Here is a 27,532-nt window from a genome sequence, read left to right as displayed (position 1 = left end):
AGACATCCCCAGTGATGCTGGCACCAACTCAACACCTTTAAAGATGCCCTGGATGTGGGGACAACTCACCCCACCACGCACCAAGGAGCTGGGGATGATGATTTCATCCCCAGCCCAGCGCCTCGATGCTAATATTAATGATGCTTCCGAGCACCGGGTTGAAAACTGCACCAGCTCTGAATCCAGGCTGTAGCTCAACCCCCCTAAATGAACCCACCATCATCCCCTCCCTAAGACACCAGCTCATTTCCCCCTGTTGCTTTTAGAAGCAGTTCTTCTATAGCACATGATGCGGGCAGGCAGCAATCCAGCGCTGGAGTGGCTGTCTCCCTGTGCTGAGTGATGGATGAGGGCAGCGTAAGGGCTGTGGTGGCAGCAGGGGACAAAAGGACAGGGCTGAAAGGGGGACATAAGGGTTTGGGTTGGAAGGACCTTAAAGCTCATCCAGTTCCAACCCATGGACACCTTCCACTAGAGCAGCTTGCTCCAAGCCCCTGTGTCCAACCTGCCCTTGAACACTGACAGGGATGGGGCAGCCACAGCTTCTCTGGGCACCCTGTGCCAGCGCCTCAGCACCCTCACAGGGAAGAGCTTCTGCCTAAGAGCTCATCTCAGTCTCCCCTCGGGCAGGTTAAAGCCATTGCCCTTGGCCTGTCCCTACAGGCCCTTGTCCCAAGCCCCTCTCCAGGTTTCTTGTAGCTCCTTTAGGCACTGGGGCTGCAATAAGGCTCCCTAGAGCCTTTTTTGAGCCCAGATACCCCAGTGCCATCGATAGCCCCAGGGACAAACCCAGGCTTAAACTCTATTCAGGAATAAGTGGAATTAACTCGTTTCTTTTCTGTGAATATGGGACAGAATCAGATGACTGAGAAAAATCAACTCTTTTTCACCTGGTTTTGTGCAGTTGCTTCAATGGATCTTTTTTACCCTTCTTAGACCATGGTGAGCTGGAAATCATTGTCCAAACCAAGCCCCCCCCCCCCCATTTATTTGTCAAGGCACAAAATTCCCCTTCAGATCCTGGATTTTAAATAAAACCAAAACCCAGCACAAGAGTCCTCAAGGGACTTCACCCCCGGAGCAGGACCAGGGCCATGCCACCTCGGTCACCCTGGCAGCTTGGATGCCCCAGGTACCCAGCAGCAGTGGGAGGACCCCCAGACACGTCCTGGGGCAATGACCCCCAATCCCATGCTCAGCCCCATGCACCAGCTGGGTTTGTCCTCACCAGTGCTTCAGCCCCCAAAGCAGCACTGTCACCATGGGGAGGCCAGGGGGGCTTCACCCGGCCAGCAGGTCCCCCCCCAACCCTGCCTTTTGTCACCTGGGATAATTCAAGGCAGGAGGTAACCGCCCTGAGGGCACTTTGCATTTAAGGCAGAAATGAAAGTCCAGTGGGAACCACAGTGGTGCAAGGGGACAAAAGTCATCCCCACACATCCCCAGAGTGGTACCTCCATCGGGGACAAGAGCACCAGCTCTGCCCCACCATGCCTGGGAGTCCTGCAGGTCCCATCCATCTTCCCAGAGCCTCCAGGGCTCCGTGTGTTGCTCACTGAGCCCATCACCACTCTCAAGGCCTCTGGGCTTAGAAAGGGCAGCAAAGTTTGCCCTGGAAGGCACCTGGAAGGTGGCTGGCTCAGCTGCAGCCACGCAGGAGCAGGAACAGAGGGTGATGGGGAGCGGGGGGGAATGGTCAACCCTGGTTGCTCTCGGCCCCACGTGGGGATGGACAGATGGACAGGGAAGAGCCTCCACCCCACATCATCCCTGGGAAGGATGCACCAGCCCTGGGGGCTCACTGGGGATAGAGAGATTCAACCACCCCAGGGCACCCCAAAGACAAGACTGGGGACAGAGGAGGCTGACGGGGCTCAGGATGAGGGGTGGCAGCAGCTCCGTGCCCTTGCCAGGGGACCTGGAGCTCATCCCCACTGCAGCTGGTGCAGGGCACAGGGCGCTGCCTGGGGGCGTCCCAGCTCCCATCAGTCGATTTCTTGCTCATTATCTGGGGAGAAAAAGAAAAGACTGAATGAAAACGTGCAAAGACGTTACCAAAGAGTCATTCCCAGGCCCAAGTGAATGAGCTCATCCAGCTGATAACTGCCCTGGGCTGTCCTGGCTCTGGAAAACTGGGATCCCCACTCCCAGGGCTGATGCCAGCCCCAGGTAAATCAGCCTAGGCACATGTAGGTGTGTTTTTATCCCTCCATCCATCCTCCTGGATAGACCCCCCCCCCCTCCACCGGCTGGCAAACCCTGGGAGATGTCATTATCCAAGCTTTATTGCTCCTGTAAAAGTGGTTGAGGTGCAAGCAGATGTCTTTGACATGGGGTTAAGGAAACAGGGCCCACTGTGGCTGGGAAGCTGAGCGTGGTCTGGAGAGGGAGATAAGGGCAGGGAAGAGGAAAAAAAGGAGGAGAAGTGGAGCTGGCTGATGCTTCAGTAAAGGTGGGAAGAGGAAGGGAGAAAAGGCTTTTATTAACTTACTGGTGGGGAGGCAGAAATGGCATGAGAGGAAAACCAGGGCTGTTAATAAAAGAGGAAGGAGGGTTAAAGGAGCAGAGAAGAGTGGCAGCAGAGGCCAAGCTCTGCCTCTAATAGGAAAGGGAATGAATTAAAAGATTGAGATCTTGGAATGAGGATGAGCTTGGGAGGAGCAGGGCTGAGCAAGCATGGAACACACTGGAGTGCGTCACAGGGTTGGGGTGCATGATGGGCTGGTGGCAGCACCGAGCCAGGACGTTGGAAAAAGGTCCTCAAAGGTAAAACCAGGAGCTGGGGCTCCACTTCCCATGAATTCCCATCAGGAATTCAGCATCAGGCTCCTGCTGGGGAATTCTGCATGGGGAGGGATGCAGCTCACGCAACGTGAGGACCAACTCCATCCCTTCCTCTCCTCTTGGCAACACTCAGAGACAGACACAGATTCCTCACAATGACCCAGGCTGGTGGCAGGAGGCTTTTCCTGCCCCCCACCAGTGTCCAAGAAAAGGAAGGATAAGAGAAGAAACACCATGTCAAAGCCATCAACTGCATCACTCCATCACTGCTGGGAGACGCGAGTGGTGGCCAGAGCAAGTGCAGCCCTAACTGGAATGGAAATGGGTGATGGGAAATAACTGATCTAAGAAAATCTGATTGAGAACTGGGGGAGAAAATGAAATAAATATGAACAAATTGAGAATCCCCCCCAAAATCCAGTGATGGATGATGGAGACGCAATAGAGGCTTTCCACTTAGATCTGAGCATCATCTCCAGTGCTCTTAGGAAGAAACCCTCATCATGAGCCAGCTCATGGTCCTACGCTGTTGCCTGGCAAATGCACTCACCCTCTTTGATCTCTGTGCTCTTCAGGAGCTGCAAAGCTGCAAGAAGCAGAGTAGCACTTGGTCAGTCAAGGAGGAAACAACCGAGAGCCCTGTTTTGGGCAACCCACCCCACTAATTGCCGATTTCCACTGCAAACCAACCCTGGTCCCTAAATCTCACCGGCAGGAAGGAGCCAGCATCGCAAGCAGGCTCCTGTACAAGCAGATAAAGGCAATCACTGGGCACATAATTCACCTGTTTGATGACAGCAGAGCATCACAAGCACTCTACTCTTTAGAGATAGGGTGGTGCACCGGGGAGCAGGCGAGCACAGGGGGCTGAGCACAGATGGAGGATGTAAAGCACACTGCGGTGGCACAAGCACATGTATATGATAAGCATCATGCACCCACCTGTCTTGGGTTCTCCCCCCTCCTCATCCTGCTCCTCCGTCCCTGCAAAAGAGCAAGCCAGAGAGTGTGAAGCTCCACCCCAGCTCCCTGAACCAGCTCTGGTGGGTGTCCCTTGTATCGCTGCCATCCCCAGTGCTCAGAGCCACCCATGATCACCCCATATCCCAAGGTCTGCTCAGGAGCAGGTGCTGCGGAGCCACTGGTGATGCTCATGGAGGAGGTGAGTGGCACCCACCTGCACCCAGCACCCCACGGTGGGGATTCCTGCAGCACAAGGCTGGGCTGGCCTGGCCCATCCCCTACAAGCAAAGCAGGAAAAGCCACAGCTCCGGGTGATGCAGCGCAGCCGCTCGCCTCCCTATTTATAGCACAGCCACCATCTGGAGCAGTGCTTGGCAAGGGGCTTAGCAGGGAGACCACGGATCCCCCAACGCCTCCGGGACACCCCATCAGCACTGAGGGATGAGCATCCCCTTCACACCCACCAGCTGCCACCCTGTCTGGGAGCCCAGGAGCTCTGCACCCCATGGGTAAGACCTGCCACCCTGCCAGAAAGCCCAGCAAAAATCACTGCTCCTGCCTCCCGTGGCTGCCAGGCCCACAGGCAGGGGCCCTGCCTGGGTTCTGGCTGACTAAGAGTGACAGCAAAAGGTTATTGCTATGGGCATGCAGCCATCAGTGCAACACATCACGAGCTGGGAGCTGTGTCTTGATGGTAAAAAGCTGAGGTCAGCTGGCCCGGGGCCACAGCTGAGCATCACAGCACTGCAAATCCCCTGGCCAAGGGGAAAACACTGTTAGAGGGGGGAAAAATATATCTATATCATTTTATATATGTATCTCCTGCAGACCATTCCCAGGATAAAACTCTCTTGGTCCCCACTGCTGGGGGGACCCCACAGCCAAGCATCAGGGGATATGGGCACAAGACAGAGAGAGGAGGAGCGAGACAGGAACCCCTGGGGGGGGAAGGCTGCAGGTCCCAGCCCTGCAGCATGGAGCTGGCAGGGAAAGGCTCTGGCAGAGCAAATGCCTCGGGAGGCAGCAAGGGGAAACAAATGGGAACACCAGGAAAGCTGCTTCTGCAGCCATTTCAGAGCACGGCAGCTTTTTACAGCAATAAAACCTCCCTCTTTTGTGCAAACACGTCCCCATAATAATAAAAAAGCCCCAAAATACCCCAAGCCACCAAAGAGGAGGATGCAGAAAACCAGAGCGTGGAGCATCTCTCTCATGCCATTTCAGTGCCAAAGCACTCGGCGTTTCCATGGTGGCAAGTGCTAAAAGCACCTTCTCAAGAGGAGATGCTCCACGCACACCCAGTTGTGGGTACCCGACATGCAGAGGATGCTCGGAGTAGGGAGGTGAAAGGGGGAGAAGGAAAAGTAGGGAGCACTTTCACTGGGGAGGGGGAGTGGGGGGGAGGAAAACCCAGTGTATGTCTGAAAGAGCTGCCTGGAGCAATGCACGCAGCCAGCACAGGTACAGATCTGCTGGTGCCCACTGACCCCAGCAGCTCCGAGCATCTCTTCATCCTCTAACAGACGCCACCACCAAGGCAAACCCACGCTGGTTAAAATTTGCCCCGGCTCCCCCCATCCATGGCCCTCTGCAAACCTCATCCCTTTTCCAGGGGGGGAAACCACCACATTACCTGCGTTTTCCTCCTCTTCCTCACAGCTCTCACGGATCTTCTTCTGGCACACGTAGGCCAGGATGATGAGCAGCCCCACGACGCAAATGGCAAGTCCCACTGTCACCCAGAGAGCCACGGCAGGGAAGGCGAGGTGTTGGCCTTGCAGGGGGAGGAAAGGGAGATACCACCACAGTGAGCAGTGCTCCTACAGGGGGGATGCATGCCCAGGGGACATCCCTATGGAAGGAGCTGGTGGAACAAGAGGTGGTTTTGGAAGTAAAACCATCAGTGCCTCTGATTAAGGCCTCCCCCAGCAGGTCTGGATGAGCAGAAATAGCAGGTTGAGGCACTCGTTAAAATACTTCATTAACTTTTAAGTCATTGCACATAATGAATTCAAAAGGCAGGCTGAGCTTTCACTTGCTGGGGAGCTCCAAAGAAGCATTAGATGATGCAGCACCTGCTCCCTTTCCCCTCTCATCTTAGCCCAGGAAGGATGGGGACACCTTCCCCAGCATCCAGGACAGCCTGGCAGGGATCACCAGGACTTGGGGCTATCTCCTGGAGAACCAGAATTCCATTTTTTCCCTATAACAGTGCTCCTTCAAATGAAGTCTTGCCACAAACCCTGCCCCTCCACAGATGTCACCCCAAGGCTGACCATTTGCTCATGAGGCCATACAAAAGCCACCCCCTCTCCCCAGCCAGCAGCATCCACACAGGTTTCCCTGCAAGAGTTTGCTGCGTCCAGCCAAAACATTAATGCTCCACCAGGGACCCACCTTCCCAACCCAGTGCTGTACTGAGGGTAATGAAAGAGCAATTAGTGCTGAGGAGCACACGAGGTTCCAAAGGCATCCAGGAGGGCAGAACTAGAATGGACCAGGTGCCCAATGAACTTCTGCAGCCTGTATTTTTGAAGCAGGATTCCTGCAGCTGGGATGGAGAACTCCAAACCCCAGAGCATCCTTAGCATTGCTAAGGAGAAGACAAGCACTGTGCCCTGTGCTGGCTTAGACTGGGATGGGCCAACTAACAAAGTGAGAGACTAAGAAATAAGGATGCTTGCTCTAGCTGGGACGCTGGCCTGGGGTGACAGGGAGGACAGCACAGCCTCAAGTCACCCTTGCAAGTCCACGGGGAGAGAGGATGAGCAGAGATACAGGGCAGCAACCCCAGTAGGGATCCCAGTGCCACCACAATCTTTAGGCAGTGCCCTTCACTTCCCTTCCCCAGTTTGGGCCCCACAGGCTCACCTGTGATGGTGACAGAAGCTTGGGTCTCCTGCTGCAGCACCGGGTTCCGCACCACACAGGAGTAGGTGCTGCTGGGCTCCACCAGCACCTGGAGCATGCTGTGCACGTCAAAGAGACCTTCTTCATTGGCCACCTGGGACGTGGTGATGTTCTCTGTGATGCTGCTGCCCTGGCTGTCCTGCCAGAGGACGTGGGCCTCAGGGTAGCCACGGGAAGCGTGGCAAGTCACCGCTGCCAGATCTCCTGGCTTCAAGTGCTTGTTAGGCTCCAGGTTCATATGGGGCTTGGAGTAGGGAGCTGCAAGGAAGAGGGCAGCCAGCATGAGCAAAGGATCCGGATCATAAGGAACCCAATGAGGTTGGGCAAGGACAGACTCTTCCAGCTGATAGAACCAACCAGATGAAGCCTCCCCAGCTTTGGTTCATGGCCCTGTTTCTGTAAGAGCCTCTCCATCACTGCAGGGAAGGGACTGCGGCCCCCACCAGCAATATTTCGGGGAGATTATAGAAACATAGACTGGTTTGGGTTAGAAAGGACCTTAAGATCATCCAGTTCCAGCCCCCTGCCATGGGCAGGGACACCTCACACTGGACCATGTCCAGCCTGGCCTTGAACATTCCCAGGGATGGAGCAGCAACAGCTTCTCTGGGCACCCTGTGCCAGTGCCTCAGCACCCTCATAGTAAAGAACTTCTGCTTTATATCTAACCTGAACTTCCCCTGTTTCAGTTTGAACCCAGCACCCCTTGTCCTATCACTACAGTCCCTGATGAGGAGTCACTCTCCAGCATCAGTGCAGCTCGCTGGTCTCTAACAGAGACCTGACTTCATGGGGAGACCGTGACAAGGCGGAGACAGAAAGAGACTTGAGAGAGGAACAAAGCATGATGGAGAACCCCTCTTTTGGGGCAGACATGTAGGGACACCCCAACTCTCCATCCCTCACCTGCCACCTGCAGTGTCACAGCCGCACTGTTGTGGTCCTGGACCCGGACAAAGCAGGTGAAGCTGCCCTCATCCGAGATCTCCACACGCCGGAGCAGCAGCGAGACGTTGCCCTGGGCCAGCTGGTCATAGAACAGGGCTGTACGGTTGGCGTAGCCCCCACCCTGGTCTTCCAGCTGGTCCCGACCACCAGAGAAGCTGTGGACCAAGCGCTTGGTGTCCGTCAGCTGCCAGATGAGGCTCAGGTCGTTGAGGCTGAAGTTGGCCTCGGGAGAGAAGGAGCAGTGCAGGGTGGCGTCTTGGCCGAAAAGAGCCACCACGGGCTCATCCGGGACCTGGATCTCAATGGCACCTGCAGGAGGGTGGTAAGGGCAAAAGCATGTGGTGGTGAGACCCTGCAGAAGCACCTCCTGAACTCTCCATCTCAGTAACATCAAAGGAAATCAAGGGATGCCCATGGAAGGGACCCAGGGGTAGGTGGCATCTCAGCTGTGACCATGGGCACCTCAACCTGCACCCCACCAGGACAAGCAGCTTGGTTTCTTCCCATGGGTAGAGGACACAGGTGGGTGACAGCAGTGGGGACACAGCCCCATGTCCCCAGGACGAGCCAGCAGCTCCGGGCAGCACCATGGCCAGGCTGGAAGGCTCTAGATGGCACCAGTGCTCCAGCACAATGCCAACCTCATCCCAGTGCCACAGCACGATGCCAACCTCATCCCAGTGCCACAGCACGATGCCAACAACCACGGTGCCAAGCCATGGCAGGACACCAACCCTGCCATTGTATCAGGGAGCAACACCAACCATGCCAGGGCTGCTGGACCCTCCACACCTGGAGCTGGTCCTGGGGTGCCCATTGGCAGCAAGCAGCAGCAACATCCTCTAAAGCAGACCCAGGGCACTTCATTCACCACAGAAAAGCTCCCCTCAGACCAAGGATTTGCTTTATGTTCCAACCTCAAAACTATTGTAGAACACAACAAAGGTGTTACCTATGGCAAATACCTCTCTGGAGACAACAGCAGCAATGAGCCATTGCATTTTAAGCAGGTGGGAAGGATGAGGAGCTGTGGGAAGGAGCCAGGCAGGAGAAGAGTGCTCAGGCAGCATGCCTGGCTCTAGACTCAAGAGCATCAGGTATCCCTCCGGCTAACAGTCAATGCCAGTGGGTTTTAGGATGTACTACCCAGCCTGGCCAGAATCACTGCTGAGCGTTCCGAAAGGATTCAGTCCCAGCATCCCTCCCAGGTTGATGTGACGCAGCCTGGGAGACCAGGAGATGCAGTGCACGGGGACAGACCCGGGGGAGTCAGAAACCTTCAGGATTTCCTCCTCCCTTGGCTCTGCTGTTCAGCTGTGCCACGCAGGAGGTGGTGTCCCTGCTCTGAGGGTGGCCCATGTGCACCAGAAGCCATCACACCCACTGTAAGACCCCCAAAACAGGAGAAACACCTCATGGGTGCTGCCACCAGGGACCACGGGTCAAAGGCAGCTTTGTCAGGACGAGCGTGGCACTAAGGACACCTCCTTTGGGGCGCTGACATGCAGGCCCCACCAACCCCTAAGCCCCCCAAGCCCCACTCACCTGCCAGGCCGAGCACCAGTGCTCTCAGGGCAAGCAGCGGGCAGAGCATCCTTGGCTTGAGCAACGACTGGGAGAGGAAGCAGAAGCGAGCGCAGCCCTGGGTGTCTTCACGGGGTTTTCTCTCTCATTACAAGTACCCTGAGCTGAGGAAAAATAGAAGGAAACAATGAGATGGTGCCAGGGACCAGGGACAAAGAGAAGGGAGAAGACCGGCACCGGGCAGGGGATCCCATGCCAGCAGCACCCGGAGCACCCACCCCGTTGTGAAAGGCAGGAGGGGGTTTGCCTCCAGCCTGGAGCCAGCCAAGTCCCAGGGTTTAGGAAGCCGACGGACCCGGAGGCAGCTCTTGCGCTGGAGGCGTTGGCCGGTGCCCTGGGGAAGCCACGTGAGCCTCTTCCCCTCCTCACTGCTTCTCCTCCCCTTTTGTTTCTCTCTTTCCAAGCACAGTGCTGGGCTGTTACATCCCTGTGCTCCAAGAGGAAGCAACTCGCTCCCGAGGTCCAAAATCACTAAAAGCTAAACATAAAGAGGTCTGCAGATTCCCGTTTCTGCCAACAGCGAGAAGGCTGTGAGGTCCATCCCCACTCATGACATGGAAGTCCCTGGCATGAGGCTGCCCTGAGAAAGGGGGAATAAAATCAGAGCATCTCAGAGCTGGATGTGAGGAGAGGCGAGGGCAAGCTGCCCGGCACCGCTGGCTACCGTGGCTCGCTTCCCGAGCATCCCTCCCTGCCGTGCCTGGAGCAAGCCAGGCCCCTCGTGACCGGCATTCCTCCCTCATAGCAGGAGCTGCAGCCAGCATCACCACTGCCGTGTCCCATCCCATCCCATCCCGGTGTCCCCTGCTCTGCCTTTAGCACCGACAAGTTCTGACACAATAGCTCCCCTTGCAGTAAATCAGTGTCACGGCACCGGTGTCCCGGGGTGCAGAGGGAACTTCAGCCACCGGCTCCTTCATCCTTAAAACCCCTTTAAGTGGGGAAACAGCAGCCCTGAAGCTCTGCTCAGCTCAGTCCCATGGGGGAAACGGAAGCACAGGGCGAGATGGAGGCATGGGGGGGAACTCAGGCCCAGGGGGAAACTGAGGCACAGCTCTGCTCCAGCATCCCCTCTCCTTCCCTCCCGAGCACGAGGTTCCTTTGGGGAAAACAAATTCCCCAGCTTTTTTTCCCAAGCCATATCCCTGAATCTCACCTTTTCCCAAGTGGATGAGCCCAGAGCCAGCCCCAGGCGGGTGGGAAGAGAGGGACGTGCGGTGGGAGAGGGTGACAGGGCAGTGCTCAGCTGCCCATTGAGGGAAACGTGAGTCACCTCCTCCCGCTCACCTTGGAGCTCTTTCCTTTTCCTGGGGATGCTCAAACCAATTCCGTTTTACAGGTTCCGTGATCTGTGAGTCCTGCCAGACCATCCCAGAGGAGTCACGGGAAGGGGACACCCATGTCCCCAACCCTCCTTTCAATGGGGCTCCGGCCTTTCCATGACTCGGTTTCCCCATCCCTGCGGGACAGGCTCTGCCCCAGACCTGAGCTTCTGTCACAAGCTGGGATCTAACGAACCTCACAAACATGCTCCCATGGAAAACCAGGATGGCTGAACCCCTGGGATAATGAAACCCTCTGTTGCAGCAGGACCACAAGTCACCCTGTTTAAATATTAACTACTATTGCCAAAACACTGCTCTTTTATAACACCCAAATTATCAGCTGCCAAATTCTCCCCCGAGACGGTGGAAGCGCAAGGAGGGCATCTGCCGGTGTAGGGAGAAGCCCCGGACCAGCCCGGTTTTTGCGGGAGCCCCTCGGTTTGCTCCTCTCCTCCCCGGGGTTTGTGCCAGCAAAGAGCCCGGCTCTGCTCTAGACTATTTTTAGTCCCAGCTTAACTTGTGGGTGGGAAGGAGAAGTTCCCCGCTTGCACAGCAGGACCCTGCGGGGCTGGGAGAGGGGCGGTAGACAAGAGGGGCGTGCGAACCCCGGTCCCAAGGCAGTGATTTGGGGTGCAGTGCGTGGCGGTGGAAAGGAAGGGCTATTCCTCCGGGACACAAAAAGGGGAACCACCGCTTCCTCCGGAGCCGGGATCCGTCTCACGCCTGGGAGCGGGCGTTACGTTAACCGTGGCATGTAGGGATGCCGCCTCCCCTGCACCCCCACGGGCCTCGGCGACGGGAGCCGGTGGGGACACGGCCGGGACCCCCGAGCCCCGCACAGCCCCGGGGGCAGCTCCATTCATTGCGCCCTCCAGGAACAACGGCCGCGTGCCCAGCCCGGGCCCGCCGCAGAGGGAGCGGGAGCAGCGGCGGCTCCTGCGGCCGGGCCCTGCCCCGCGGGCTCCGCTCCCGGCTGGGACCCACCGGGACCGAACCCCCCCCCCCCCCCACGGCTCCGGTCCCCGCCACGTCCCCAGCGCTGCCCCCGCCCCCCCCCGCGGGTCCTTACCGGGAAGGCGGCGGCGGACGGGCGGGAGAGGAGAGCGCGCGCCGCCGGGGGCGGGCCGCTTGCGGGGCGGCGGCTCCGGCTCTGATTGGCTGAGAGCGCTTCCGGCCGCGGTCCCGCCGGGCGAGGAGGAGGGGCCGGGGAGCGGGGGGCACGGGGATGGGTGCACAGGGATTGGGGTGCACAGGGATGGGTGCACCGGGATGGGTAACGGGGTGCACGGGGATGGGGGCACAGGGATGGGTGCACTGAGATTGGGGTGCACAGGGATGGGTGCCCGAGATGGGGAACGGGGGGCACGGGGATGGGGGCACAGGGATGGGTGAACTGGAGGGGGTGCACGGGGATGGGGGCACCGAGATGGGGAACGGGGGGCACGGGGATGGGGCCACCGAGATGGGGAACGGGGGCACGGGGATGGGGCCACCGAGGTGGGGAACGGGGGGCACGGGATGGGGGCACCGAGATGCGGGGGCACGGGGATGGGGGCAGAGATGGGGAACGGGGGGCACGGGGATGGGGGCACCGAGATGGGTGCACTGAGATTGGGGTGCACAGGGATGGGGGCACCGGGATGGGGAACGGGGGGCACGGGGATGGGTGCACAGGGATTGGGGTGCACAGGGATGGGGGCACCGAGATGGGGAACGGGGGGCACGGGGATGGGGGCACCGAGATGGGGAACGGGGGGCACGGGGATGGGGGCACCGAGATGGGGAACGGGGGGCACGGGGAGGGGTGCACCGAGATGGGGAATGGGGTGCACAGGGATGGGGAACCAAAGCACATGGAGCCAAGGGTTACACACAGCCAGAGCATTGGGATGCACAAAGCTCGGGAACTACGGTGTGAAGCCCTCCCATCAAATCTGGGAGATGCAGACCTGGAGACCCAAGGGACTGGGATGCACCCAGCCAAGGGTATTGGGGTGCAGAGAACCTCAAAACGGGGACTCAGGCCCCCAGATGTGGGCCTAGGGTGCATGGCAAGGCAGGAGTGTGAGCATCTCCGCTGGGATGAACAAAAGGCAGCTGGAGTTTCCAGCTGCAGGGACCAGACACAGGCCACTTCCCAGGGAAAAACCTGGCTAATGATTCACCTATGCAGAGGAGCTGCAACCCCACACCGTGCTCAGGAAAAAGTGCTGCTGGAGGGTAGAGAGGGACCCCAAACAGTTGGGAGCTGCGGTGCTAGAAGGGGACACCCCTGAGATGCTTCCACACACAGCATCTCCTTTATACAGCCTCAGGCAGGCACTAGCACCACTCCCAACATACACAGAAGGGATGTAGCCAGAGCAGGGTAGAAAGGAAGAGGAGGAAGAGCAGGGAGCTGGGCTCTTTGTTAGGGTGATTTTTCAGCAGCACGCACACACACCCACCAGATGTTTCCCCAAAGGAAGCAGCTTCTTGTTTTTAAGCTGATTTTCTTTGGGGGTTCCTCAACACCAGCAGCTCTTGTTGTGTTCTCAAAGGCTCCAGCAGCTTCAGGCCATGCCCCAGAGCCAGGTGCCCATGTGGGAGGCTTGGATCCTGTTGCTCCAGAGCAAAGGAAGCTCCTCACCCTTTTTGATTACAGAGGGGAGCAGGAACACCCAGACCTGCAGAGCTTAAAATTAAAAGGCAAATAAGAATAACCTGAAACATGCTATATTTAAAACCATTTGAGTTTTTCCCCTCACACTTCCAGACAGGGCAGGACTTTTCAGTGACAAAGCACACCTTGACCCAAGCACTTTGGCTGATAGCAGCAAGAACGAGAAAGGGTGAAGCCAATGTACTTCAAAAGCCTTGCAACTAAACTGGGAGCCCTGGGCTCCATTCGAGATGTGCCCTGCAGATCAAGTGGCTTTCTCTTTCTGTGCTCAGCCTGGATGTGTGGACAGCCAATGGAGAAGATCCAGCCACCAGCCCCTCAGCGCTGCAGCAGGGAGACAGGGGTGGGTTGCAGGGACCTTCTGCATGAGATGGTTCCCTCTCCCACAAGCAATAGGTCCCTGGACTTCTCCTGCACCAAAGCTCAGAAACCCAAAAATGCAGGTGGAACCGAAGATTTTGCAAAGATGCCCCCCCCAAAAGACACAACCTTGCCCAGGGCAAAGTTTCACACCATCACAGCTCCATCACGTTGTCCCTTCTCCCAACAGTTCACATGATCAAAGCAGCATCACAGCTTTGATACCTTAACTGTGAGTGCAACTCTGCTCCTGTTAGTCTTTGAAGATCCAAAGTGAGCATCGGAGCACCAGGAGCTTTCTTACTGTTAAATAAGGAGAAACTAAACAGCTTGGAAACAAAGACAGGTTTTTCAACATCAAAACTAGCTAAAAATTCAAATCCAGGCTGTTTGCAAGCCTGCTCATGATTAACAATGAAAGGCCTTCCGGGGAGGGATTTAACCAGTAGATGTTCTCCATCACAAGTGATTGGTTTGGACTAATTTTCCTTCCTCGAACCCTTCAGTACACAAGGTATGTGCATCAAAATGTGCATAGTAATGACACAAAATACAGAGAGGCAAAGGAAAGAACTGCAATTTGCCAGTTTAGTTTCACAGGATTTGATCAAGGGGAGGAAGAATAACCAGAAAGAATGGATGGAGGTACTGGAGCAAATCCAGAGCTTCCCAACAAGGTGTCCATAGCGTGTGGGCTCTGTGCACCCCAAGGGAAGCTTGCATGGCTGTTTCTCCTCCCCATCACAAGCATGAAAATACTACACAGCACCAGCACTTTCCAGCTGCCAAGGATGTAGAAATCAAATCTGCAATGCTCAGGAGGATCTCCTGTGTTTCCTTCCAGCACAGGACGTGTGGCACACAGCATCTTCATGACCAATTCAGTACAAGGCAGGAGGGTAAATCCCACCTTGGCTACATGCAGATTTCCAACCCCCAAAACTACCAGAATCATCTATTTTGGAGCACTTTGGAAGTGAACATCAATCAGCTCTATGCAGTGGTAACTGGGTTACCCCTGTGGGTGAGTGGCTGGAGCTCCTTCAATGCAGGATCCTTGGACATAGGGAAAACAGCTCTGGCTCCTGCTGCAGACTCAAAACCATCACAGTGGCAAAAAGCAAAGGATCTGGAGAAGCAGGAAGGGGGTTTTGAGGTTGCTTTGAACCAAGAGGCAGAGCAGTGAGCCAGTGCCAAGAGAAAACAATCCCAACACTAACCTGGGAGCCTCCCGAGCCGTTTTTGATGAGGCTGCATCCGGATAACCTCAATCCTGCTCACTCAGGAGGAACAGAGCTGGAACACTTTGGATGTGGCCATCCTGAGGCACAGGGTCAGGGCTGGGGATGGTGAATCACTCACCACCACCCAAGCACACATGGTTTAGGCCTGTGTGTGGAGCAGGAGGCTGCTTTGGAGAGAGTCAGCATTTCTGTGGTACACAAGGATCATTCATAAGCAGAGGGCCCAGCAATGGACTCCAGATGCAGAACCACCCCAGGGGAAGCTAGCGAGGAATAGAATGAATCCCATTCTGCACCAGGTACACACCAACCCTTCCTCCTCTCCTTCCCAAGCACAGAAACAAGTCCCCACCACCAGGAGACACTCAAAACAGGCTTGGAGCCTTCATCTGTCCTTCGTATCAGCTACAGCAAATAGTTCCCCTTAAAATCAGGGGGGGCTTTATCTGTCCTAAATGACAATAGCTAAAAGTGCTAGATGTTGCCAGCGCTGGTGTTCCCACAACTGCAGATGAACCACTCTTGCTGACTTGTGTTGGGATCAGCAGCCCAGATTCACCCTGGGGAGTGGGGCACAGCTCAGGAGAGCTCCTTAGCAGGACAGGTCAGTCCCCAGAGCAGAGCTGGGGCACATGAAGGGGTTTTTGCCCATATCTGGGCTCCAGGGATGTCTCTCTGCCTTCGACACCCCAAAAAACACACCTTCCCCTGCTTCCCCACTTCACACAGGGCCTCTCAGGAGCAGGAAGATGAAGCTGCTCTGTGTGCAGATGGTTTCAGCAGCCTGCTTTGGAGCAGCCGCTGCAGGATGAAAAGGCTCCTCTTTGTTCCAGCTGCATTGCCTCTGAGGCACACAGGGAGGAAGAGCAAGCTGGTAGGCAGAGCTGTGCACCAGGCCCTTGGAGAGCATTTCCCCTCCCCCAGACATGGAAAATGAGCCTTTTTTTCCTGCCCTTTTGTTTCCACATCCTTCCCAGGCATCCCCCAGTCCTTCCACCCAGCCTTGCTGCCATAAGCAGCTACAGCATGAAGCACCTCTGCTGCAGCCACCACTGCTTCCAACAACCCTACTGTGCTGGGACTCATCAGCACCCAACAACCAGCAAGGGCAGGATGAAGGAAAACACCTTCCAATACCCCCCCCCCCCCCAGTCTAAGAAACATAAGAACTGCTCCCCCAAAGGCATCACCCCTCTGTGCTCATCTCCAGGTATTGCCAGAGCCTTCATCTGTCCCTGCAGCATCCTCTGCTGTCCCATAGCCACCTTACAGCAGCACAGCCAGGGCCTGCTCTCCCTCATCATCCTCCTCCAATCAAGCTGTGGTGCTGGCCTGGCCAGGAGCAGGCAGGAACAATGCACACGTGAGACCCGAGGTGAGAAATGCCCCAAATCCAGCACTGATGGCTTTGCAAAAGGCATCTCCCTGTCCTGCAGTGACTGAGCACCCCAGGTCTGGTCCTGCCATGGGTCCTCTTTGTAGAGTGAGGCAGAGGTGGGAAGCTGCAGAGTCCACCCTAACATGGGATGAAGATTCCATAACACTGGCAGCTCCCTCCCAAGAGGAGGAATTCCACAGCTGGGATGTCTCAGAAGATGAATCCATGCAACCTGTCCGGGCAGACACTTTCTCCCCCTCTTTACCTGATGGATACTCCCATTAAAGCCCCAGCTTTAATCGCTTCCTGATGATGCAGCTCTCCAAACACTACCATGTGTCCCTGCACCCATCATCACAGTGCTGTGGGCTGCATCTCCTGACCACACCAGACAGATTGCCAGCTCACAGAGGAGCAGGCAGGGAGCACAGGGCTTTCTGGCTCACTTACAAAGCATGTATTGCATTCTCACCTCCCAGGAAATTCATTCAGTTCAGAGCAGGCTATCTGTAAACATTAGTAAGGTATTTTCTTAACAGGGAAAAGTCACAAAGCTTTTCCCCAGGAACACCTCTGCAAGATTGCTTTCACCAGGACTTTCACCAATTTATCATTAAAAAAAGGAAGTTTTATCTCTAAGGCCTTTCCTTAAGGTGTTTTCTCCAACAGTCCAGACTGCAACAATAAGCAAACTCCACGTAGAGAGCACAGCAGCAACAGCACAGCCAAACTCAAGTGCACAAGCAAGGGAAGTGAAGCAGAATAAATACCTGCACAGGGCCAAAGTGGAAGCACAGCACAGCAGGATGGGGTCACCACGTCCCAAAGAAAGCAGTGACACCACAACCCAGCCATGCAGAACTTCAGATCTCAGACCAGCGAAGAGCAAACCATGCCTGGTCCATTAGGTATTCAAGCTACTTACACACAAGGTAAGGGATACATGCTGTGTCCACACGAACACCAGGTTTGCCTGAAAGCTGCACAGACTCTTAATGGTGACTCAACACTTCTATTTACCATCATAAGGTATGTGAAGTTGGACTGACCCAACAGCAGAGTGCAACTGAGCTAATGCAAAGCTTTATGCTACTCCCCCAAAAATAGAACCTTAATCATCCCTGGGGCTGACTTGATGTAAGCAGCAGGGAGCCAGAGACTGCATTACATCCTAATGCACTTTGGACCTCAGCTCCTGTGTGGGAGATGCCCACCAGAGACCATGCAGGGCCTGGCAGAGGCACAGACAGCAGGTCTCACTTGGCAGCCTCCACCCCCTGGTTGCTGCTCACCATCTGCTGTGAGAGCTCCCAAGGCAGAGCCTGCTGTCAGCTGCAGACAGACACACAGCCCAGACTCTCCTGCTCAGCATCCCAACCCCTCCACACCACAGCAGCACCCCTGAAGTAAAGGGACCGTGATGCCGTTAGTGCCTCTGCTTTAGACACTCCAAATATCCCTTTCAGTCCCAGTTTCCCAGGGAATCTAAGTGCTGATCACAGTGCTTACTGTCCCTCTTCCTCCCTTTAGAAAACTTTAGCTAAGTCTGAAAGGAGGTCAAAGCCTAAGGGATGCCTGGATTCCTACCAGCTTGGTTAGAGATTAAGCAGGAGTCAGAGGCGCACACACAGCCCAGGGTGGCAGCCAGCTGGCATCACAGCACACGTCCTGGCTCCATCCTAGCCATAATCGGTGCCATAGCTGTCCTGATAGGTCACTGGGGAGAATGAGTTAGTACAGCAGTGGGAAAGGGATGAGCAGAAGGAAAATGAAGCCCTGGGAAGGAATAACCTCCACACTGCTGCTCCCAGAGCAGCTGATTCAGGAAGCTGGGTGCTAGTGCACCACATCTCCAGACTCACCCACACGTTTTTGGAGCCCACCCTTGTGCTGCACAGAGCAGAGTTTTTCTTCCAAGAAAAGCCCTTCCCAAAGCAGCTCCTCCATCTCACCACCATCATCCTCCTCCTCCTCCTCTTCCTCCAAGGCAGCTGCCTGCAAGGAAGGGAATATGGCAACCGCACAAGTCACTACAAAGCTTGTCTGCAGCTGATGCTTTAGCCTCCTAAACTGCAGCTGTCCCATGGCAACGTGTCAAGTGTATCACATAAAAGATGCCATGTTCACACCATTATCCCCATCCCAGTCCTCCCCATCACCATCTGTTTGGAGCTGGGCCCCCCTCGACAGTTGGCTGGTGGGACAGCAAAAGGAACCAACAGCTTTTTAGGGGATCTTGCAGCACAGGATACACCGACTGTCTCCCAAATATCCTGCCTCCTGCTTAGGAACAGTCCCACCAAGAGATTCCCACTCATGAAGCCAGGCAGAGACGTTGGCATGACAAGCTGAAGATGAGCTGTTTGTTCCCCCACGTTCTGCAACAGCTTGGTGAGCCTTGGGGGAGGTTTGCAGCACAGACCCCACTGACCTGCTGCAGGATATGGTCCTACCTGCCCTGGCCGATCCAAGCAAAGCCCCACCAGGAATGCAGGTGGCTTCAGGACAGTTATCTGAGCTCCTGCAAACACATTCCTCATGCAGCATTTGTTTAACCCTTTAGCCTGTGGTTTGTTTGCACTGTGCTTAAACCAAGCCTGGAGAAGGCGAGACGTCAGCACAAGCCTGAAATAACCACATACCTCTGCACCCTCCTCAGCTGCTTTTAATGGAGACAACTCGGGACCAAGCTTTGCCTGAAGTCTGGAATCCACTCCCAAAGCCCACCAGCACCACAAGGTAAAACACCGTGTGTGGAACCTGGAGAGGGGATAGAGGGTGAAGAGATGCTCATGGTCGCAGTTCCACCCCTGCTCCTAGTATCCCAGCCTTGCTGGAGCACAGCCATCCTCCACCACCCACCAGCCCCAGGCTTTGGGAGGCAATCCAGCCAGGACTGCTGGCAAGGGCCTCTGGACATGAGATTCCCAGCCTTCCTGCCACTCTTCAGGCTTCCCCAGCCTTTCCCCTTGCTCCTGGCACACTCAGAGCTGGTTCACTTCCCATCCATCCACCCCTCATGCTCAGCATCCCTCTGTAATGTCCCTTTTAACTCATCCTTTGCTCCTCTTCAGCCATTGCCCTGCTTGATTTATCTATTATTTCCTAAACTAGTTCTGCTTTCTGAAAGTACATGGGAAAGAGGTTTCAGACTTTCCACTTAAATAGGCTTTTTCTTCCACCCATGCTTCCCTAAAACTGTAATTCAAACAACTTTAATTGTACATTATTGTCTTTCTGAGTCGCCCCTATGGATAATTCATCTTCCTTTAGTGTAGCCATAGGGAGCACAATCTTATCTTTCAGCTCCAGCAACGCTGACAGTTTCCTATCTTGTGATACCTTCTGCTCTTTTCCATGCTGGGGCTTTGTTATAGAGTTGATTAAAGCCAAATTGCTTTTTGCTGCAATTTTACTGCAATCTAACCCAGCAATGCCCCAAGAATCAGAGTCATCTTTCACAATGCTCATCCATTCACTGCTATAAAAGTCCTCCCTGCTCAGGGTGGAGGAGCTCTAAGGCTGTATCAGCCACAGTGTTTGCCATCAGTTAAGCCTCCCCTGTGAGATAGGGGTGAGACACTGAAGCTGAGCCCCTGGCCACTCAGTGCCATCCCCCATTGCTCATTTTCTCTTATTAATCAAAACCACTTCTGCTCAGAAATTGCTTTACTTTCTGCATCTGCATCCAAAAGCTCTTCCTAAGCCCTTTCCACAGCAGCTTTCTTGTTTCTCAAAGGTGCCAGAGGTCTGAAGCCCAAACATTATCCCCAACACACACACACACAACCTAAAGCCTCCATGAGAAATCTCCAATTCTCCCATTTTTGCTCATTTCCAGGCCTTAGCAGGGCATGGCACTGACCAACCAACAAAGCGCCAGCCCTGAATCCAGCTTCTGGGGGTTATGAAAGGGTTTTTAGCTACTCAGGTGACTCAAGGACTCCAGCGATCCCCAGCTACCTGGGAGAAGGTTTCTGGATCTGCACAGTGCACGACTCCAGAGTTTCTGAAAGGATTTCACTGCCCCATGCTCCATCCCACCTCTTCCAGCTCCCAAGGAGGGATAGAGCCAAATACATCACAAAAAAACAGCTCTTTTCATTGCCCTGATGCTGTCTTGAAGTCACACTGGGTGAGCCCATGTTGCTGGATGAGGAGGTCAAGCTCCTACCTCCAAGGAAAGGGGTAAAACAGACCCCTTGCAGACCAAGGGTCAGACCTGGCATTGCCCAGGGCAGGATGCTAGCAAGACCCAACCTGCTAGAAGGGGACATGCAAGCCCTCACTTCAGCAACCAATACACAACAGGCACAAAGTGAAGCTGAAGGAATAGCTCTTATCTCAGTCAAAGGGGTTGAGGCTCCTGGCAGCCCCCCAGGCCCCACACCAAGGGTACCCATACAGGAAAAAAAAGCTGGCCTGTGAACAACAGACCCATCACTCCCTCAGTGCCAGTGAGGAACAGGCATAGGACTGAACCAAGAGATAAAACCAACCACAGCACAAGTGGGAGCATCATACTGGACCAAGCAGCCCCAGGGAAGATGACTGGATTGGATGAGGTCCATCTAGAGACAGGAAGACAGAGTTACCTACACAAAATACATAGGCCTCACGTCAGAAAGTCCAGCCCAGGCTAAGACAGACTGACTTACAGACCAGCTCAAAGCAAGAGCAGCTACCTGGCTCCAAGCTTATATGGAGCAATGGGCAGAGGGTCAGTGGGGCTCCCAGGTGAAGCTGCTCAAGGCCACTAGAGCTTATTAGTACCTACATAGCTGGGCTCAATCCTTCCTCATGACTGCTGTTTATTTTAGGGAGAAGGGAACCTCAAGTGTCATCAAATCACTTTTAGTAAACCATTACATCATTAGCTTATATTAATGTGGCCCAGGCCAGCACAGACAGCCCCATCTCAGAAAGCCTGATCAGAGGAAGCCAGTAGATCTTTTGAAGCTAGAATCATAGAACAGAATCATAGAATAGTACAGGTTGGAAGGGACCTTCAAAGGTCATCTAGTCCATCCCCCCTGCAATGAGCAGGGCCACCTTCATCATAGAAAACCCCATAGGTCCAATCTGACCTGCACCACATGGCATTCAGAAAATTGTAATCTAATTGCCACAAGGCATAAAGGCCAGCTAATACCTTTAGCTTTGATTTAGCTGGTAAAGCATGACCTGCAGGGGATGCTGAAAATAACCCTCATGTATAATAGATCCGATACCCACACGTGTGATGCACAGTCCCCGCTGCACTATCACGAGCAATCTGTGCTGCCACAGGCTGTCTGTCAGTCATAATGAACTTCCCCCTGTCCTCCCCACAATGATCCATCCTGATGCTCTTCATTTCATTTTAATCATCAGCGTTTAGTGAAAGGCATCGGCATTTCTGCCTCGTTGGCTGCGTGCGGCCGGACCCAGGGGGGAGGCAGCAAGAGGCTGCGGTCGATGTGAGCCATGATAGCACAGTTGTCATTGATGTCTGGGTCACTGGGCTGCCTCCAGCTCCCCCAAACCAGGCTTCAGCCCCTATGCGGGTGCTCCTTTAGGAAGAGATGCATGTCATAGAGGAGCGGGGACCAAGAACCATGAGCTCAGCAGGGAAGAGCAGAGGGCCAGGGTGGCACAGACAGATACATAGAGTCATAGAATAGTTAGGGTTGGAAAGGACCTTAAGGTCATCCAGTTCTACACCCCAAGATGAGGGCCCATGTGGCTCACTGAGGTGTCCCCTGATGTAATAAACAGTGTGCAGTGCTTTGGGGATGGCACAAGCTCATCTATCTCTTGAGCAACTGATGCCTGCAGGTTGGGTGACAAGTCCTGAGGATGCCAATGGCTCTGAGCAGCCCCACCTGGGACTCACACCCACACGTGCCTGTGGGCTTTGCAGCCTATTTAAGCTTAGCCCAGGGCTCTCTATCCTTGTTTGTGCTGTGCTCCTGGGGTGCTGGCCTCTAGCTGAGCTCTAGCTACACCTGTACATAATTATGGGTCCTATCGATCTGAATCCTGATCCAGACTGATTTCCAACTTAAATCAAGGTCTGTTTTGTCACCTTGAACCTGCCTGGGGCACTGTCCTGGCTGGGTCTGACTTTGGTTGATCCACCAGAATTGATCCTGAGCTGTGGGCTGATTTCTCAGCTTGGCCTCAAGCCTACCTTACTGCTGTGCACATGCCTGAAAACTGTGGCTCCTGTCTGCCTCCTGTCCTCCTTAATCAGGTACCTTAGGGCTGCTCCATCCCTGCTAGCCATCATGTCCCCTTGCTTCCCCCTGCCTTAGGGAGCACTGTCCTTGGTGCTTCCTGGTACAACAACCCTACTTGCTGTGAGCATCCCTTGGCCAAGGCCAAGTTCACAGGCTAACAGAACTCCAGCCTGGTTTAGGTTGGAAGGGACCTTAAAGCTCACCCAGCTCCAACCCCTGCCACGGGCAGGGACACCTTCCACTAGAGCAGCTTGCTCCAAGCCCTGTGTCCAACCTGGCCTTGAACACTGCCAGGGATGGGGCAGCCACAGCTTCTCTGGGCACCCTGTGCCAGTGTCTCTGCCCTCAGAGTAACAGATTTATTTCTCATATCTAAATCTCCCCTCTTTCAGTTTAAAACCCTTGTCCTGAATGAATGACCTATGGGTGATAGCCCCAGGCCACCCCCCACAGGACACAGATGGCTGTGCATGCAATCTACACATCCCTGTTCTGCTCTTCCAGATGAAGCCAAGCCCTAGCTGCAGGCATTGCTCAGCCAGGCTCACGCTCACCCTGAGCAAGCCCTGCGCTAATCCATGGGTGCCACCTGCCGTCTACTCCTGACGGCATCAGCCACAGCTTCACCTCTGCATCACTGCCAGCTGCTCCAGATGTTCAGGTTTCCCCCTGAGCCCACTCAGAGGTCTCTGGCTGGGACCCACGGTCTCCAAGAGCAAGTTGGGTGTAACATGGGTGTCCCCCCGTGTGGCTGGATGGAACAGCTCCCAGCGGAAGCAGGAGGACAACGTTATCGTTTTCCTTGGGATAATGAGGTCAGGGAACAGCTCTTGGGTATCTGACTGGAAACTAAGTTATTGGAGGCACTTCCCTAAAAAAGTGGGTGGAGAAAACCAGTATTGTATGGATGAAATAATCACAATTGAGAGAAATAACTATGAAGTTGGGTCAGGAGGGGGGGAAGCCCTTTCCTTTCTTTCTGTCCTTCTTGCTCCTTTTCTGCAGAAAAGAAGGTTAAACAAACTTAAGACTTTTGTCCTAACAAAGATGAAATCAAATATGCTGGTATTTGTCACTGGACGCTTTGTTCACACTACAAATGATTCTGACCAGCACTACCCTCTCTGTCACGATTGTTCTGTGTGAAAACACAGTTCTTTTCGGGAAGAAGGGGGGGGGGATGTGATCAATTCAAACACTTTGACCAGTTCCAACAGGAACATTTGAACACAGAGCAGGATGGGGGATTGCTGGAAATAACCAAACTGCCGTTACCCAGTGGGGTTGGGAGGTGTAAAGGGAGCTTTCTGCAAAATAAGAAAGCACATCTATATTCTCTTATTACTACCCTGGGAGCTTTCTTCCTTTTCTTCCATTTTTTCTTTTTTTTTTTTCTTCCAGAAAGCCACTTGTCTCCAATTTTAGAAGCTTTTCCTCTGACTCTCATTCCTCAGAACATGTTTCTCTATAGTTTTATGAGCTTTTCCTTTGTGCTTCATTCCTCTGAGCACTACTTTATGTTCCTGTTCAATCTTTCTCTGCCTCTTTAGGATGAAAGCTTGTAAGGAGTCCCCCATGCAGCACAGCTCTGTCTGTAAGAAGAGCTAGAGAACCTTTGTGGTGACTCACTGGGATAGGTGTCACCTCTGTTTGACAGCTCCATTCTGTTCCCTGATTAGGTTAATGGTGTTCCCTGCCTGCCATTGTGCCTTTGGAGAGATTAATCTGCATATATCTAAGATACATTAAGCGTATAACTCAAAGGCCAGGGATGCTTTTTGGGATGCTTTACCTCCAACTCCTCTGCCATGCTGCAAGGCAAGCAAGGAGCACCGAGGGGCTGGGGTCTGAGTCTGGCTGGCCCTATATAACATACGTGCACAGATGTGTTGCATTGTGTTTGCTCATTCATCTCTCCCCCGGCACGCACAAAACAAACATGGTATCTTGATCATGCACTTGACAGTGCAGTCTGGTTTGCAAATAGACTCTGTGTGTGTGTGTCTGGCTACAAGCTGATTGGAGCCTGCTGGATATGGATCTGGGTTTTCTCTAGCACGTAGCTCTCAGTATTACCTGGTGTTTCTCAGCCCTGAGAGCAGCTGCAATAGCAGGGCTGTGCTGCTAGACGTCAGCAAGTGCTTTGTGCTCTACCCTACATTTTCAACTTGCCAATAATAGATGCAAATGAAGGTGAGTGCAAGTGAGCCTTCTAGAGGCAAAGCTTGCTTCAAGTGCTAAAACATATCAATAAACACATCTGAATAACAGGGATCTCTTAAGCCCTTCCTGTCACAAGAAGACAGGCTGAAAGATCATGCAGGAAAAAGGCTGATGTTGCTTTGAAACATGAGAATTGAAACTTTAATGAATCTGCTGCCGATTACGTGGGGTTTTTGTTCTGAATCCAACATTTTCTTACCACCTTTTGCTGAAGACTTAAGGACTTATCAGCGAACCAAAACTGAGACATCCCAGGTGAAAAGATGAGACTTGCTTGAAGGGAAAATGCAGGGATTTTGAGTTACTGTACTTGGAAACTTTGACACGTCAGGCTTTAGCCTGCCACTCATGAGCCCTGGAATCACCATACCCACACGAGAAAAGCCTGGGAAGGCTCAGCCTGGTGGAATACCAGCCTTTGTAAGAAACCTCTTTCCTCCCTACCAAGCCACTAGGTTGACTTTGTCGCTGGCAAATCCTCATTTTCTCCACTACAAGTGCAACCTGTTGCAAGAGGAGGTACTCAGACGTGGTAGAACAGGTTTTTACCCTATACTAGCCATGGCTGGAGGCTGGAATATGGCAGGAATAGGTCTTGTAATATATATATTTCAGGGAACTGTAGGAACCCTGTTTGTTCCCCAAAGGGCTCTTGAAGGCAACAGCAAGCTTCAGATCAGGTCTGTCAGCACAGTCCTCTTCTGGCCATGGCAAAGACCTCTTCAGTTTCTTGTGTAGCATGTTCACAACATCTTAGGTCTGCACAATCTTCCTTAACCGCTCTGGGTAACCACCTCAGAGCCTTCAAGGGAAACTCCAGCAGAGCAAAGCTCCCAGTGAGCACACACACAGGGTGAAGCTGGCGGTAAGCAGGGCAGTGTGTCTGGGGATTGTCTCCAGCACAGAGCCAGAGGAACGTGATGGGTGAGTTACGCAATTGTGGGGAGAAGATCTAACAACACAAGAGTGTGCTGAGCTGGTTATGGAAGGGGAAAGAAGAAAAAGCCTTCTGCTAACTTTGGCCCAGGCCTCTGGCAGCATGAGTCACTGTGAGCTGCCATGGTTACGAAACAAGTATTACTGTGCAGATACAAACCATGCTCAGAGGCAAGAACATTGCTAAGTAGTTCCAAACTTGGAAAACAGCTGAGTGTAGGTAAGGCCTAATGCCGAGTGGGTGTCTGCAAAAAGCAGTTGCAGCAGAATCCTCCGGAGCTAACATTCAGCAGGTGAAACAACCTGCAAAGAGCAGGAGGATGGGCACCACTGTCCGAAACCTTGACTTCTGGCTCTTTCTGCCTATCCCTTCTGGTTTGCAAAGGCTACTGTCAGAACTGTTCCACAGAAAGGGAAGAAGAGGATGTTTCTGCACCATGGCAAGAAAACAAATAGTAGTGTCACAGATGATTCAGCTGGCACGACTAGTGAGTCATGGAAATGCACCATGGAAATGCTCCAACACGGGTTGCACGGCACAGTGGAATCTCTGATGCACATCAAATCTACCAACACAGCATCCTTGGAGAGTTAGGGGCAGCCAGGGTTATATACAGCACTAGCATATGCCCTAGTGCTTCTCACATGTGACCTCAGCCCTGTGAAGCTGCAGTTGTGAATCTGTGATCATCATGAGTCTGAAACGCTCAAGCAGCAACTTCCCCGGCTTCAAGCGAGCAGCAGGCTTTTCATGGAAAAGGTGTGTCCCGTCCTCCTTCCCAGTCTTTGAGTCACAGCAACACTGAAAGGACTCAGAGCCTGTTTGCTAACCATCAGCTGAGCATAAGCAGGCCAAGGAAAGGATGAGGGGTACCAAGTGAAGCGCCTGCTTCGAGGGATGAGGGGGAGCAAGGCTGCAGTCTGTGCCCTGGTCACACAAGCTCTCGCTGCTGCAGCAGGGCAGGGTGAGGAATGAGGACAGTTTTGGATGTTGCCACACTCCATTGTGGGCACACCAGTGCCTGCAGAGATCTCTGGACTGGAGACAGAAGTGCAGAAAAATCCGGTTTTGAGGGATTTTCTCTTTTTTTTCTTTTCCCACCCCAGCATCCTTCCCTGCTGCTCTGTCCCACGGTCTCCTGCAACTCTCGTACCTCCCCACTTTGGGTGTCCATTACAATGATGGGCTCCCATTGAGCTGCAAGCTCCAGCCCTTTGCTTTGACCTGTGAGGGAGAAGAGTCGGAAACCTGGCTTAAATCACTGCGTTAGGCTTGCTGTTGGCTGCGGGCTCCAGCACAGTACAGAGCAACCAGTGCACAGAGCACTTCTGACCTGGAATCGGTGTTCTACAAACAGGAAAGTGCAGTAAGAGCTGCCCAAAGCTCAGCAGAAGCTGTTTTCCAGGGCACTTCTCATGTCTGGCAATCCAGGAGCGAGCCCCTCTGCTTTCTATCCCCAGCTCCACCACTAACCTGGGGCAAACGCTGTCGCTTCTTGCAGCCTCTTATTTGTGCACATAAGGACAGGGCCCTTGAAGGAAAACACATTCATTATGGTTTTATGCACGTATAAATGAACAGCTCTGATTGAGCAGTGTTTATGGTAAGTTAGGTCTGTTGTGGCTGAACACTTTGGGGTAGATTGCGTTCATCTGACACCCCCCAACCCTGCAGAATGGCACATAAAATCCTAAATTACCTTTGCGCCTATGACCGGAGCCGAAACACCGCCTGCCCCCTTTCCCCTGTATCTGCCGCTCTTACAAGCCCCTGAAGAACCGAGCGGAGGAGGCGTGCGGTGCTCCTCACACCAAACGATGGACTCCGCCATTCCCCACCTCCACCTGCCCTGCTCGGCGCCTCAGGACGGGAGGCTAAAGGCTGGGTCGGCCGGTGACGGGTGACGGCCTCCAACATGGCGGTGGGGGGGGTCCGGCCTCGCGTCTCCCCCCTTCCCCACTCAGTGCCGCCCCCCCGCCTCCCCGCCCCTGTC

General features: G+C 54.0%; 1 protein-coding gene across 4 annotated transcripts; it reads right to left on the bottom strand.

Moving 5' to 3' along the window:
- Window positions 1–966: 966 nt before the first annotated feature.
- Window positions 967–27,310, bottom strand: CD276 (CD276 molecule). Of its 4 annotated transcripts, none has more exons than XM_062612136.1 (9): window positions 27,239–27,310; window positions 27,013–27,070; window positions 9,151–9,293; window positions 7,564–7,914; window positions 6,619–6,915; window positions 5,370–5,521; window positions 3,727–3,760; window positions 3,335–3,370; window positions 967–2,008 (listed from the first exon to the last, which is right to left on the bottom strand). In XM_062612136.1, exons 3-9 carry the CDS (start codon window positions 9,197–9,199, stop codon window positions 1,986–1,988), a joined length of 942 nt encoding a protein of 313 aa, XP_062468120.1. In that variant the 5' UTR covers window positions 9,200–9,293; window positions 27,013–27,070; window positions 27,239–27,310; the 3' UTR covers window positions 967–1,985. The 4 variants fall into 4 exon arrangements, with proteins under 4 accessions (XP_062468120.1, XP_062468122.1, XP_062468121.1 ...); XM_062612139.1 differs by having other exon boundaries at window positions 1,339–2,008; window positions 3,727–3,768; window positions 5,381–5,521; XM_062612138.1 differs by lacking the exons at window positions 27,013–27,070; window positions 27,239–27,310 and adding an exon at window positions 11,584–11,597.
- Between the last annotated feature and the right edge of the window lie 222 nt (window positions 27,311–27,532).

This window comes from Pezoporus occidentalis, unplaced genomic scaffold (genome assembly GCF_034315485.1).
Source record: "Pezoporus occidentalis ecotype Australia unplaced genomic scaffold, CSIRO_AGI_Poc_V1 ctg159, whole genome shotgun sequence".
Lineage (NCBI taxonomy): Eukaryota > Metazoa > Chordata > Aves > Psittaciformes > Psittacidae > Pezoporus > Pezoporus occidentalis.
This window is presented reverse-complemented; position numbering and strand designations above follow the sequence as displayed.

Bases quoted from the DNA above. Each gene is read 5' to 3' on its own strand.
- CD276 (XM_062612136.1), bottom strand. From the start codon at position 9,199: ATGCTCTGCCCGCTGCTTGCCCTGAGAGCACTGGTGCTCGGCCTGGCA. The intron at 6,916-7,563 runs GTGAGGGATGGA...TCTTCCTTGCAG, and splicing joins TGTGACACTGCAGGTGGCAG to CTCCCTACTCCAAGCCCCAT. The intron at 3,761-5,369 runs GTTTCCCCCCCT...GCAGGGACGGAG, and splicing joins AAAACGCAGGTAATGTGGTG to GAGCAGGATGAGGAGGGGGG.